This window comes from Labeo rohita, chromosome 3 (assembly GCF_022985175.1).
Source record: "Labeo rohita strain BAU-BD-2019 chromosome 3, IGBB_LRoh.1.0, whole genome shotgun sequence".
Taxonomy (NCBI): Eukaryota; Metazoa; Chordata; class Actinopteri; order Cypriniformes; family Cyprinidae; genus Labeo; species Labeo rohita.
The window spans coordinates 38895744-38912184 of NC_066871.1; the positions used below are offsets into that span (position 1 = coordinate 38895744).

General features: G+C 34.7%; 1 protein-coding gene across 1 annotated transcript; it reads right to left on the minus strand.

Annotated features, from left to right (window-relative positions):
* Nucleotides 1-1889: 1889 nt before the first annotated feature.
* On the minus strand, nucleotides 1890-14415 carry rtbdn (retbindin). The gene is made up of 6 exons (XM_051106650.1): nucleotides 13774-14415; nucleotides 11886-12065; nucleotides 11658-11754; nucleotides 10310-10438; nucleotides 9906-10002; nucleotides 1890-4202 (listed from the first exon to the last, which is right to left on the minus strand). Exons 2-6 carry the CDS (start codon nucleotides 12040-12042, stop codon nucleotides 3849-3851), a joined length of 834 nt encoding a protein of 277 aa, XP_050962607.1. The 5' UTR covers nucleotides 12043-12065; nucleotides 13774-14415; the 3' UTR covers nucleotides 1890-3848.
* Nucleotides 14416-16441: the final 2026 nt, after the last annotated feature.

Genomic DNA, 16441 nt, shown 5'->3' on the forward strand with positions numbered 1-16441 from the left:
ACTATAAACTTTGGCCAACCACAAACGCATTTTGTTCCTCAGACAGTTTTTTGCACTCTTCTCCTTGATTTGTTATAACTTTTGCCAGTTTATAGTACGGTTCAGCCGATTAGTACAGCCAAAAAACATGACAGTAATTGATTATTTTTAGCAGCAATTATAAGGAAAATATGCAAGTTTTGTTTGGTTCAGAGGCTTTGTTTACGTTCAGTGCTGTCAATATGGCCGATTGATGACGCATTGTGCAACGCTTACTTTAAAAGTAAGGTGGACAGTAGGAGCCTTGTTTTGACCGTATAGATTTCTTGAGTATGTGATTCTTTAAATTAAATAAAGTTAGGCTTAGCTTCTTCAGTTCAGTGTTTTGGCTTCAACCAGTACATAGATGAGTCTCTGAAGTGCTTTAAAAGACTCTCTTCTGGCTGTAAAACTATTTGTTTTTGCATGAGTTAACCTGAAACAGTTTTTTATATTGAAGGTGAGATTAATTAATCAGGTTTTATATGATTGATTCTCTCTCGTTTCCTTTTTTTCAGTTTAATTGACATGAGAATGGCTCGCAGGCCTGTAAAAGTGCAGCGTTCATGAATGAGTCAAAGCTCATTCAGCAAAGTTTCACAACAGAACCTGCGTGTGTTATTTTTATCCTGCCTTCGCGATGAGACTGAAGAGTTTCAGAGACCAATGGAACATTTATTCTTAATACTTCCTCTATCTACATGTAGAGGACAAGAGAAGGTTTCTAACACCTGACAGTGTCAGAAAGAGCTTCTGATGTGCACACAGACACACACACACTCACATGCATGACTGATGACGACAGAATGTGGGCTCATCTCCTCCATCACACAGTTTTTGCACATTTCATCTCTTTCTCTCTCCCACTCACACACTGTAAATCTCTCCTGTGATCTCATGAATATTCCTTCTCGTCCCTTCCAAGACCGATAGATGAACGCTGAGGCTCAGATTGTGTTTCTGAGTGACACTTTCCATCAAACACCCACCAACACAGCTGCTTCACATGAACACAGCTGTTACATCATGTATTCACAGAGTCTCATTGAGGCCTCAGATGAGTTTAATTTGTTAAACTAACCTGTGAGTCAAAGCAGGGGTCAGTTAGAAGCAGTTTATGAACATGAACATTAATTAAATCATACAATAGTTAAACTGTGGTCCAGCAATTTGACAATCAGTGTTTCAAGAAAGATAATATTACCTATTACAGCCTGATTCTGATGTATTAGGCCTATATAACAATAGCTATGACTTTAAATAAAATATTAGGCTTAATACTATGGTTCAATGACAGCTGTGATGATATTCAGTATACGAATAATCTTAATTTAAGGCTGTTAGGGTTAGAAAAAAAATATTATTTAAAAACAAAACAAATAAAATGATAACATCACATAACAAAATTCACTTGAATTAAAAATCTAAAAATAAAAGCTCATTTCTAATTTTAAGAAGTGCTGTAATAGTAATACTAAAATGACAGTGGTCGTCAAAAATAGAGCTACAGTTTCAATCTCGTGTGGGCCATGGGAGTTTTTTGGTTATATATGTGGGTCAAAACATGTAAAGGTCAAACTCATGACTTAAGTATAAAAAAACAATAGCTGTCAAAAACGGATTTACTTTAAAATGGGGTCAAAGCGCCATCTGGTGGTACCATAAAACAATTAAATGTTTACTGGAGAATAACTCATGTTTCTGCTTCTCATTACACAGTGATGGGAGATCAAATAAGCAGGTACTACAAATAGGATTACACTGTTTTAATGCCATGCTGATTAAATAATAGTGGCGGTAAACACAATATAAGCACATGGTTGAATTATAACAAGACCTTATTACGCTGATTAAAAAAACCAAACAAACAATTAAAAGAACAAAGAAACGCCAATTTTATTTATTCATGAATATTAGGAGACATGTAAGATCAGAACAGAAACACACTTGTTTACTTACTGCAGCCACAGAACGGCAGAGCGTCATCGTTCACAGTGACGCACCGTCATTTACATATAAACAAAACACGTCCTCACGTAACCCGCCAAACAGTCACCTAGTAGCCTACACTCACTCTTAACTATTCAAACACATTTCACAGTATTCTCTCATAGTTCTTTAAAACATTATTTTAAGTATATTAGTGTATATTCTGGATGTTTTCACGAATAAAGTCATTACGCAAAATATTAGCATAACGTACCGACATAAATCACACATAGGACTGTCTAATAGATGATTGTGAGGTTACAGATTATGAGATAATAGAGAAGATTATCATGAAATATCACAGTTGTAGAAACAAGCAACAACAGCAACATTTAAGTTTAAAGCGAGCCAAAAAAAAAAATCCCATAATAATGTTACGATGTGTTTTCTTGTAGTGAGCGATTACACACAGTTCATGTAAAACAAGATTTGAAACCCATTTTACTGACGTTTTGTGACGCATTTCTAAGTGAAATATTCGGTACCACTTTACAATAAGATCCTCTTTGTTAGCATTAGCGAGTATTGGTCAGTATTAGGGTTGCCAGGTCTGCAAAACAAAATCACAGCCAAAACTAGCACAATCGTGTTCTGGGGAAAAATAGCTTTCAAAATCACTCCAAATAAACAATCTGCAGCAACAGGTTAAAAGTAGCCCAATTCCACAGAAAAACAGCGGGTATTACTGGTCAGTGCTTTGAACTGTGTTGCCAAGTCTGCGGTTTTTCTGTGGAATTGGGCTAGATTTACACTGTTGACGGGGGTTGTTTTTGATGTCCGTGGGTAGAAGTGACCTGAATAATGTCATATTTAGCCTCTAAAATATGAATTTACCAGGGAAACCCCGACAAAATGCAATTTTTAACGGGGATCCCCCCCCAAAATGCAATTGAGCGGGTTTTGTTGTAAAAACCTGGAAACCCTGATTCCTATTGAAATGACTGGATTTCACAAATTCGTTGAACTCTGAACTGTATTTAAAAAAGGTCTATTTTAGGAGTATGTTTTCCTCAGGGTTACCAGGTTTTCACAACAGAACCCATCCAATTGCTACTCAAAATTGTGTTTCGAGGGGAATCCCCCTTTAAAAGTTGCAATCAGGGGAAAAAAATTCACATTTTTCACATGGCAAATTTGCATTTCAGGGGCTAAATATGACGTTATTGGGGTCACGTCAACCTGCCGACTTCAAAAACAACCTGCGGCAACAGTGTTAAAGTAGCCCAATTCTGCGGGAAAACCGCAGACTTGGCAACACTGGTTTTCCAAGAAAATACTACCTTCTATTTTATGATCTCAAGATTAATTCAGTGTGTTACTTTACAATTTCTTTGTAATTATTTGTTAAACTAGCAATTTTTAATTAAAAATGGTTTTTACACCATTTTTTTGTCAGCGTGGAAAATTTGACCGCCTTTTAACTAACATTATCTAACGTTAATTAACCTTTGTTAATTTTCATGTTAGTACACAACTAATAACAGATGCAACTTTTGAATTTAAAATAATGTTTAAATTAACATTAAGATGAACAAATGCCGTAAAAGTATCGTTTAACGTTTGTTAATGTTTACTACTGTAGTTATCCAATGTTAACAATCAAAATTTTACTGTAAAGTGTTATGTAGACCTAAATTCAACTTTTCATGTTGCCTTTAACAGGTTAAAATCAGCTAAATTGGATTTTACAGACATAGCTATAGTCTACACAGGACTGTTTTGTTGACTGTGTTAGATACACGATACTGTAGAAACCTCACTGCATTAGTTTACTGTAAATTCAATTGATAAAGATAAAATACTCATTAACAAACATTCAGAAGATCTACAACACAAGTCTCCTAGAAGCCGCTTCCGCTGCCCTCCATGTCGCTGGTGAGTACGGAGCGCTTGCGCAGCACGGCGTTGGCGCTGCTCCTCCGGGCCTGCTGCGTCGCTGTGGCGCTGCGTGTCTGAGGCCCTGCGGGAGGGCAGGGGGCTCTGTACTGTGGCAGGCCGCTCTTGGTGGTGTCCAGTTCTTCGGGGTCTCCTTCCTGAACCCTCAGAGCTGCGATCACCTCTCGATCAGATGGGCTGAGGGTCAGGCAGCCACAGCTATGGCCTTCAACACCGTCTTCCTCCCCGGGGTCGTCTTCAACCGTCATGAAAGCGTCTCCCCAAAGACTCTCGCAGAGGTCTCGGCCATGCTGGTACATCTGACCAACAAACACAGATGCATGTAAGTGCATGATTCTTTTTAAAATGTAGATCAAACCTGATAGTAGAAGACAGTTCATGCTAATGCTGCTATAGTGGCCTCTTGTGGCAAATCTGAGAATGCAGTGCGTAATTTATTTGTATTAAGCATTCTGACAACATAAATTTAAAAAAGAGAAAAAACTGCAGTAAATATACATAAACAAAAGAACTTACAAACAAAATCAATCTGAATGGTTCTTTAAACTGCTAGTTAAATACTGATGTACATTTATCTAATTTAATAACATTTTTGTATTTTTTTTTATTAATTTTATTTATATGCAGGCATATAAATATATATACATATAAAACTGTGAGAATTATATTAGCCAGTGTTCACCTTTAGTTACTAAAAGCTAAAACATTTTCATTAATTGAAGTAAAGCAGAAATAAAATAATAATAATAATAATAATAATAATAATAAACAATTGGATAAACTTCAGCTTAAAACAAAAACTTAAATTAAAATTAGAAATGTTGCCATTTAAACTATAAATAAAATAAAAAAGATGCTAAATAGAAATTAAAAAATAAGAAATGACAAAAGCATATGACAAAATTACTAAAACTTAAAATGTAAAAATAAAAAGCAATTCAGTTTTATAAATACCACACTGTAAAAACAATTTGTTGAGGTAACTTAAAATAATGTGTTACCCACTGCCTTAAAATTTTAAGTTTAGTCAACTCAAAAAAAGTTTAACTTGAAATGTTAAGTTTTACTAAGTGACAACTTAGATATTTGAGTTGATTCAACTTACAATTTTAAGGCAGCCAGGTGACAATCACAGCTTTTCAGTTTAACAAACCAATTTTTTAGTTTAGTCAACTCAAATATCTAAGTTGTTGCTTAGTCCAACATAACATTTTAAGTTGACTAAACTTATTTGAGTTGATTGAACTTGAAAATTTAAGGCAGCACGGTAACAAATTACTTTAAGTTGGCTCAACAAATTGTGTTTTTTTTTCAGTGCATGACAGCATATAAATAATACAAAATAACACTACTGTTCACTGTATTTCACTATTGTCTACTTAATTAAAATACAGTAAATCAATTATTCACTACTTCAGACAGTGATAAAATAAAAAGCCAGTATGAATCTAATTACAGTAAGCATTATCTTCATTAACATTTATTAATGTTCAGTCATAAACCGGGAGACAAAGTAAAGATTAAATTAATATGAATATGAATAATATGAAGTGCTCAGATGCAGTTACGAGGCATCTTACATCTATGTAGTGTCAAAAATATTATGTTTAATGATGATAAAACATCTCAGATCTGCTGCTAATATTGTCAGTCATTATATTCACACATCAGCGACTCGCGCATATTAATGATTCCTGAATGTAGAAACACACACAGACACTTTCTCTCATTATTAACTGTGATTTTCACCCCTCAGAACATGTGAAGTGTGTGTGTGTGTGTTTCTGTCACTCACGCTTGTGCACATGTGATGATTATGTTATAAATTCTCACTGTCAGCACCGTTTCCATAGTGACAGAGTGATCTTAAATCTCTATTTACCTTAATTATTGTTACACACTGAAACACACAATTGTTACAATTTATTTGTGATGTTAGTTATATTTGACTTCATAACCTTACATCAAAATCATAACTTCACCTCCTCATTCATCATGATTTAATCAAGTCCTGCTCACTGTTAAACCTCATTTTAAAACAACAGTGTTTTTTCGATGTTGAAACAACAAGCAACATTATTTTTAAGCTCATTTCACTGTTGAAACTGTTTGTATGAGATGTCGATTGCACTGATTCACACTCCCTCTCTCTTTTCACATGTTCAGCATGTCAGTGGTGAGAAAGAGTGACATGAACTGACACCTTCACTCCGTGTGTGTGTGTGTGTGGTTCCAGCTGTGTCCAGGCCTGGAGTCACAGCGGCTCTTTACACACTCTCTCCTCTTTACTAATGTTTGCATCACTAATAGTGTTGATCAGACCTCTAACACACATTATTAAACTTCAGTGTGTGTGTGTTTTGTGCTCCGAACATGAATCATTCTTTAGCATTCATAGCAATACCCTGGCAACTACCCACAACACCCTAGCAACACTTATACCAATCCACTTAAACTCTTCAGAAAACCTTAGCAACTTCATAACAACACCCACAAAACCATAGGAAACCATAGGAACACATGGCAATGCGCTTGTCAACACACTCACACAATTCAAAATACTTTAGCAACTGCATAACATCACCCTAGTAACCATCCACAACACCCTAGTAACACGGCAATGTGCCAAAACTACTCAGAACAACTTAGCAATCACTTATCAACATTTAGATCACCTTAGCAACTGCACAGAAACACCCTAGTAACCACTCACAAAACTCTTGCAACACAGCAAAATACAAAAAACAACTCAAATTACCTTATCAACCACTCATCAACACACTCAAAACAATCCACCACATATTAGCAAGTACATAGCAACACCCTGGCAACCATCCACAAAATCATAGGAACACATGGCAATGTGGCAAAAATAAATTTACTTAACACACTCAACTCAAAACACCTTAGCAACTGCATAACAACACCTTGATAGCCACCCACAAAAGCTTAGCAACTGCATAGAAACACCCTAGTAACCATCCACAACACCCTAGTAACACAGCAGTGTGGCAAAAACACCTCAGGACATATTACCAACTACTTAGCAACATTCAGAACACCTTCACAAATGCATAGAAACACCCTGGCAACCAACCACAACACTCAGCAAAGTGCCCAAAAATACTCATAACACCTTAGCAACCATTTAGCAAACACTTGGGAAAAACATTTGGGAACCACCCACAACAACCTGGCAATACATAGCAATGTGCCAAAAACAACTGAGAACACCTTAGCAACCACTTAGCAACAATCAGAACACTGCATAGCAACACTGTTGTAACCACTCACAACAAATAGCAAAGTGCCAAAAAACAACAATACTCAGAACACCTTAGCAACTACTTAACATTTAGAACATCTTTGCAACTGCATAGCAACACCCTGGCAACCATCCACAAAACCACTGGAACACATGGCAATGTGGCAAAAAACTTACTTATCAACACTCACTCAATTCAGAACACCTTAGCAACTGCATAACAACACCCTGATAACCACCCACAACAGCTTAGCAACTGCATAGAAACACCATTGCACCTGCAACACACCAAAGTGCCAAAAACTACTCATAACACCTTAGCAACCACTTAGCAACACCTTGGCAACCACACACACCCACAACAACCTTGCAATACATAGCAATATGCCAGAAACAGCTCAGAACACTGCATAGCAACACTGTGATAACCACTCACAAATATCAAAGCACCAAAAAAGCAATACTCAAAACACTTTAGCAATACACTAAAACATGAAAATTATTGCAACTGCATAGCAATACCCAAGCAACCACAAACAACTCAGCAGTGTGGCAAAAACACCTCAGAACACCTTAGCAACTACTTAACATTCAGAACACCTTCACAACCGCATAGCAACACCCTGACAACTATCCAGAGACCCCTAGGAACACATAGCAATGTGCCAAAATAAATAACCAGAACTCATTATAAAACAACTTGTCAACACATTTTCTCACTCTCAATCAATTCAGAACACCTTAGCAACTGCATAGCAACACCCTGGTAACCACTCACAACACCTTAGCAACTGTATATTAGCACCCTTGCAATCACCCATGACACCCTTGCAACACAGTAAAATGCCAAAAACAATTCAAAACACCTTATCAACTACTCGCCAACACACTCAAAATAATCCAAACCTTATTAACAACTGCACAGCAACATGCTGATGACCACCCAACTGCATAGCAACAACTGCATAGCAACACCAGTGCACCTGCAACAGAGCAAAGAGCCAAAAACTAATCAAAAAAACCTAAGCCGCAACTTGGCATCAATCAACACCCACAACACCCTTGCAATACATAGCAATGTGTTAAAAACACATTAGCAACCGCTTATCGAGAATCAGAACACCATAGCAACCACTTAAAAAAACCCTTCTGAGATCACCTTGGCAAACACTTTTCAGAACATCTTAGCAACTGCATGGCTACAATATGGCAACCATGCACAATACACAGCAATGGCTACAAATTACAGTACTTAGAATACCCTAGCAACACACTAAAACATGAATAATAGCAACTGCATAGCAACACCTGGCAAACACCAACACAAAGCAATGTTCCAAAAACTACTCAGAACACCTTGGCAGCCACTTATCAACAATCAGAACACCCCAGCAACTACTTAGCAACATTCAGAACACCTTATCTGCATAGCAACATCTTGCAAACACCAACACATAGCTATATGTCAAAAACTACTCAGAACACTTTAGCAACCACTTAGCAACACACTCAATACATAAAAAACTGCATAGCAACACCCTGGCAACCACCCACAACACTCTAACAATACATCTTTATAACCACTTTCAACCATCAACATTCAGAACACCTTAGCAACACCCTGGAAACCACCCACAACAAGCAAACAATGTGCCAAAATTACTCAGAACACATTTCCAACCACTTACCAACAATCAGAAGACCCTAGCAACTACTTAGCAATATTCAGAACACCTTCTGAACTGCATAGCAACACCTGGCAAACACCCAACACATTGCAATGATTTAAAAAAACTACTCAGAACACCTTAGTGACCACTTAGCAACACTCAAAACATTAAAACACATTTGCAACTGCATAGCAACACCCCAGCAACCACCCACAACAATACAGCAATGTGGCAAATACTCCGCAGAACACAGTAGCAACTAAACTTAACTAAACTTAAAATTCACAATACATTTGCAACTGCATAGCAACACCCTGGCAACTAACCACAACACAATATGTGCCAAAACTACTCAGAACATCTTAGCACTTATCAGTCATCAGAACACCTTCTTAACTACATAGCAACACATGGAAAACACCCAACACATAGCAATGTGTCAACAACTACGCGGAACCTTAGCGACCATTTAGCAACACACTCAAAACATAAAATAAATAAATAAATAAATAAAAAATACGTTTGCAACTGCATAACAAGACCCTGGCAACCACCCACAACACAAGCAATACTCAGAACTTAGCGACCACTTAGCAAAATTCAGAACACCTTCTTAACTGCATAGCAACACCCTGGCAACCACCTGCAACACCCTAACAATACAGCAATGTGGCAAATACTCCTCAAAACATCTTACCAACCACATATCAACAATCAGAACACCTTAGTAACTGCATAGCTACATCGTGGCAACCACCCACAACACACAGCAATGGCTACAAACTACAGTACTTAGAATACCTTAGCAACCAATTAGCAACACACTAAAATATGAAAATAATAGCAACTGCATAGCAACACTCTGGCAACCACCCACAACACCCTAACAATACAGCAATTTGGCAAATACTCCTCAGAACACCTTAGCAATTGCATAGCAACACCCTGGCAACACCACTGTGCCAATGGGATTTGCACAGACGAATATCACTCACATTTTGTTCAGGTGTGTAAAGCTCCAGTAGTGTGTGACGTGTGGTTATATGGTGTTTAGTATGGTGAGTTACTTGTTGGTATGGCACACAGCCGCCGCTGCAGTTCTGTCCGCGTGGGTCAGTGGTCCAGTCCCGAGCACATGTCATGTCCATTTTACAGGCCTCGTACCTGCAATAGAGACTCACGTCATCATGGTCATCCACATTACCAAGAGCTTAAGTCAGTGGTTTCCAACCTTTTTTGCTCGAGGCCCCCCCTACGTACATATATGACAATCTGAGCCCCTGTGTGAACTCTTGCGCCCCCCTAACGGGGCTGCGTACCCCAGGTTGGGAACCACTGGCTTGATGAATGATGAAGAACATTCTGATGTATTCAGCTCATTACTGTCAATCAAAACTGATTATCACACAAGCTCATGGGCTTGGGCCTGAAGACAGTGCGTGTTTATGCAGATGAGTGGGCGTGGCCTCACCAGTCTCTGCAGAAGCTGTGGCACAGAGGCACCGCCTTCAGGGAGGAGTCACGATGTGGGTGTGGCCAACGAGCAGCATCAGGAGAACAGCGGTAAAAACAGACGACGCGCTTCAGGAAGGACTCACAGCTACAGAGGGAAAGGCAGAATGATAAACAACACATTAAAAAAAAGAGTTCAGCTCACACACATAAAACCCACACCCATACGTAACCAAAAAGCAATAAATAAACAAACATGGATTAAAAAAAATAAATAGACATGGATATAAACAACTAAATAACTAACTAAGTATATTAATGAACATACATTAAAATGAATAAATATGAAATAAAAGCAAACAAACACAGATAAAAATAACTAAATATATTAATGAAATATATACATTAAAATCAATAAGTAAATTAACATGAAATAAAAACAAACATGGATAAAACTAAATATTAACTTAATAACCTCATATCCATTAATATTAATTAATATTAATAAAAATACATTAAAATAAATAAAACAGATAAAAATATTTAAGTAACTAAATATATAAATAAATAAATATACATTTAAAATACATACAAGCAAACGAACATAGATAAAATAACTAAATAACCTACTAAATAAATATAGGACTATACATGCATTAAAATAAATAAATGAATTAAGCAATTAATTTGAATAAAAAATAAAACAAATAATAAATAAACAAAATAACCAACTAAATATATTAATAAACACACATTTAAATAAATAGATAGATATAGATAGATAGATAGATGATAGATAATAAAGTATTAAAATCTCAGTAATAAAAATAAAGCATAAACATAATAAAATATCCAACTGACTAAATGTGTTAATAAACATGCATTTAAATAAATAAATGAATAAAAAAATTATAAAAATAAAATGTTATCATAAAAATAACTGAATAACTAAAATATAAATCAAAAATACATTTAAAAAATAAATAAACATACATATACAAACAATATAAAATTACTACATATATAAATTTAAAAAACATTTAAAAATAAATAAATAATTAAACGAACAAACTTCCTGTTTTAATATGAAATAAGAAAGAAAATTCTGTCCATCAAATTATTTCATTAGGTATTTAAAAAGCTTGTAAATCACCCTTTACACTATTAATTACAAATGTTTCACTAAACATATATAATTATATTTAATGATTATAAATTAATATAACTTGCTGTTGATGTCATATATGATATATTTTAATCAATAATATCTAATTCAACCAATCATTTTTCATGCTTTGTTCAGATTTTACAGCACATATAATGAATCATGTCTATTGAGCGAATAAATATAATCAGTAGAGACTTACAGAGGACTGAGGAGTCCACACTTATCCCAGAGAGAGTTGTCCACGCCAGACACAGAGCCGGACAGATCCTGGACATCTGTCTCTGAACAACACGAGTCTGGAGAGAGACACAAACATTAACAAACTGCAATAGTCCTAAATCTACTGTGCTGTTTTAAAATGTGACGCTAAATGAACTGGTCTTGGCTGTGTGTTTGTTGTTCAGACGATTATAAAGTGTGCACACACTCTCCATGTAGAGCGAACACTGCTTTAGATGAGGCTCTGGACTGGGCGTGGCTTTGTGTCTCCCGTCCCGCAGACACGCCCCCTCGTGACTCATCACAGCGGCAGCCAATAGGCTCGTGAGGTGGGCGAGGCCGAGCAGAACTCTAGACACGCCCATTTTCACCTGTGTTTATCTTTCAGCTGCAAGAAATAATCCAGGATGAGAAAAACTTCATAAGAACTGCCATCAACAGATATGTTTTGATGCTATAAAACACTTCACTTCAATACAAATAACAATTCGACTGTGAGAGCTGTGTTTATTGGATGTGGTTATATTTTTATCTCTCTCTGAAATCCTCAAAGCAATTTTAGAGGAACTTCTGTCATAATATCGTCATGTTTTGGAATCAGTTCTAACAGGATCAAATGGGAATCTTCCACAAATCACATAAATCCTGCTGGGTTAACTGAATTTCTGAAAATATTAACTGAAAATTAAGAATTAATTTATCAAGCAGGATCTTATCTGACTCTCAGAGAAGTCTTGTTCTTCGTTTAGGATTATAATAAGCACAGAAATAAAATAAAATAAAATAAAATAAATAAAGAATTAAAATTAAAAAAAATAAAAATAAAATAAATAAAAATCCTGGTAAACTTCTAAAAATATAAACTGAAAATGTGTTTATCCAGCAGGATCTTATCTGATTCTCAGAGGAGTCTTGTTGTTCTTCTTTTAGGATTATAATTAGTGCAGAAAAATAAAATAAAATAAAATAAAAAAAAAAAAAATAAATAAAATAAAATCCTGCAAGATCAACAGAAAAATTTTAAAATACAACAAAATAAAATAAAAAAATAAAAAATATGATCCTGCTAGATCAACTGAAATGTTTAAAATAAAAAAAACAACATAAAATAAAATAAAATAAAATAAACAAAGCAAATAAGATCCTGCTAGATCAACTGAAAATCTTAAAATAAAATGAAATAAAATAAAACAAAATAAAATAAATAGGATCCTGCTAGATCAATTGAAATGATTTAAAATAAAATAAAATAATAAATAAAATACTACTAGATCAACTGAAATGCTTAAAATAAAATACAATACAATACAATACAATAAATAAGATCCTGCTAGATCAACTGAAAATTAATAAAAATAAAATAAAATAAAATCCTGCAAGAACAACTGAACATTTTTTTAAATAAAATAAAATAAACAAATCAAATAAGATCCTGCTAGATCAACTTAAAATGTGAAAAAAAAAAAAAATAAAATAAATAAGATCCTGCTAGATTAACTGAAATCCTTAAAATAAAATAAAATAATAAATAAAATACTGCTAGATCAACTGAAATGCTTAAAATAAAATAAAATACAATTCAATAAATAAGATACTGCTATAAAATAAAATAAAATAAAATAAAATAAGCTGGATAAACTAAATTTCTGAAAATACAATTCATAAAACATAAATGAATGAATCATTCAGTCCACAAACACTGCACATGAGTTTTAGTTTAGGCCCAGTTTAAATCTCAATGCTTTGTTTGCTCAAGCAACGACGTCATTACTTACAAAAAACTTTCAGTCAAGTTTTAACCACCATCGCAATAATAAACAAGTTCAGTTCAACACATAAAGTCTGACTGCTCATCTTAAGAGCTAAACACAGATTTCATCATGAATACAAAAAGGAAGTTTCCATGTGATTCAGTCTTCCTGTGCTGCTCATATTAATGTCCTTAACTGTGTCACACAGTCCTGCATAAGAGGATGACAGTCACACACACACACACACACACTGATTTACTCGAATACACACAACAAACACCTCATGTCACAGTTGTCTCCTAAAGCACAAAACGACTGTTTGTATGTCTATAAACTGCTTCATACCTGATATTGTAGGCGAGCAGCGGCTGCTGTGAGTGTCGGATGCTCTCGCTCTGATCCGCACACTCTTTTCCCGGAGCTGTAGACGAAGGACATCTCGATGACAACGCCCCTCCCTCTCTCACTCGCGCTCTCTCTCTCACACACACACATAAACACACACTTGTCATCAGTTAAATCTCAGTGAGCGCAGTTATCAAAGAAACACAATAAAAGTGGTAACAGCCAACTATAAACAGAGTCAAAACAAAGACATCTTGATAATGCATTCCAATAATAACAATAATGGGGCTTTATTAAATCTGGCCTTGTTTCTAAATGCATCTCATCATGAGTCACTGCACCTGCTGTCTGTGTTTTCTGCTGTTTTTATGTTTCCCAAAACCTGTCCCGGTACAGTCGATGACAGGGACTGGAGGTGAATCTAGGGGGAATTAAGATAATCTGGGACGACGGGTAAACTGGCTAAGCTTCTTGTCCCATCTCAAGCATGTCAACATGAACGTATTCTAGCTGGTTTGACGTTTCGTATAATGAACTTAACTGTTGGAATAAATTGCAAAAGTGCATGAAATTTACAATAACGCACAGAGAAATTCAATAAATATTACTTTTGTAAAGTACTTCTCAAAATTCACAGTGACAACATAATGCATGGTAGTTAATTAACAAAAAAAATAAAATAAAAATAAAACTATTAACATAAATTATTTAAAAAAAATTTCATGTAAACAAATAAATATTTGAGGTAAAATAAAATATTAAAAACTTAAACTTGTTTTATTTCAGCTAGTTGTCAAAGCAACATTTCTCATTTTCATTTAGTTTGTGATGTACTAAAACAAAACTGAAATAAACATTTTAAAAAAGCAACAACAAAACAATACAAAAACTACACAGTACTAAATAAATTAATTAAGTAAAAAAGAAAAAAAATGTAAATAATAAAATAAATTGCAGCACGTTTTACAAGGAAATACTATTTCAAATCCTGCTAGATCAACTGAAATTCTTAAAATAAAATAAAAAATAAAATAAAATTTTAAAATAATGTTTTTGTTTTTTTTAAATGCTGCACGTTTTACAAGAAGAAAATACTATTTAAGATCCTGCTAGATCAACTGAAATTCATAAAATAACATAAAATAAAATTAAATTAAAAATAAAATAAAATAAAATAAAATGCTAGATCAACTGAAATACTTGAAATAAAAAATACAATTAGATTAAATTAAATTACAAAATCCAATCAGATCCTGCTAGATCAACTGAAATTCTGAAAATTAAATAAAATTAAATAAAATTAAATACTTCTAGATCATCTGAAATACTTGAAATAAAATAAAAAAAAATCAAATAAGATCCTGCTAGATCAACTAAAATTCTCAAAATAAAATAATAAAATAAAATCCTGCTAGATCAACTAAATTCTCAAAATAAAACAAAATATGATCCTGATCAACTGAAATTCTGAAAAAAATAAATAAATAATATAAAAAAAAAAATAAAACAAAATCCACAAATAAATATGCTAATATATAATAAAAATACGTTTCAAATTTTCACATTTAAATAAATGTTTTAAACTGCTACTTTGTCATTTTTGTGCAATTTACTAGCAATGTTTGAGTAGAATTTGAGAAAAAAAGGTGTAAAAACTATTTTCACTCATTTAACAATTTGAATTTAACAAACAATTACTATGTATATATTTAACAGTATAATAAAAATGACAAAAACAACAAAATTACTAAAACCTTAACTAAAATTAATATGAAAATGGAAAATACAAAAATATTTTGGAAACGACATATTTTGAATACTAATTCAACATATTAAAAAGCAATGTTTGAGTAGAATTTGAAAAACAATAGTGTATAAACTGTTTGCAATTTAAAAAACAATTACAAACAAATGGCAACACTGAATTTTCTTGTAAAACATACTAAAAAATCATTTAGCCAGATCGTCTGTTTGTCTGATATATTTGGTTGAATTTGACATATGAACGACACTAAAAAAGAAGCCATTTGCAGTAAACAGACACTAATCATGAGAGCTGGTATTTTCTCTGAGCAGACGCTGAAGGCTTGTTTTGCTGGTTATTCCGTCTCTAATCTTCCTTCTGGAATAATCCCACCTCCATGCGCTGCTTTAAGACGTTTTTGGCCCCAAACGCAAACACTGTGCCCTAGTTAGAGAGCTGAGAGGATTCAGCCTGAAACACACGCACTGAGCCGCAGGACGTCTCTGAATGCCGTTTGCATGGGTTACATCAGCGCGAATCATGTATGTTTTCGCTCATGTCATCAGCTGCTTCACGTATTCGAGGCCTGTCAGAGCGATTCACGACGATACGGACGGTTTCATAAGCAGGGGCCGCGGGTCTCTGCTTGCTCCAGTGTTTTATTTTGGGTCTGAGGACAGCAGACAGAAGCTATTAGCCTTTGGTCATCTGAGCTGGAATAATAATCCTTTGTGTCAAAGCTATTCATGGATGAGCTGTTGTGTTCGTTTGGAGAGGTCACACACATTATCACGACAGGACCGCCGCTAATTGCGCCACATTCGTTCCACCATTCAGAGCTGGTTTCACCCGTACGGACCGATTGGACGCGGTTTTCACTGAGGCCGCCATATCTTGCCTAAAATACCTCAGATGGCCTACAAT

Bases quoted from the DNA above. Each gene is read 5' to 3' on its own strand.
- rtbdn (XM_051106650.1), bottom strand. From the start codon at position 12,042: ATGGGCGTGTCTAGAGTTCTGCTCGGCCTCGCCCACCTCACGAGCCTA. The intron at 10,439-11,657 runs GTAAGTCTCTAC...TTCCCTCTGTAG, and splicing joins TGTGGACTCCTCAGTCCTCT to CTGTGAGTCCTTCCTGAAGC. The intron at 10,003-10,309 runs GTGAGGCCACGC...TCTCTATTGCAG, and splicing joins CACAGCTTCTGCAGAGACTG to GTACGAGGCCTGTAAAATGG.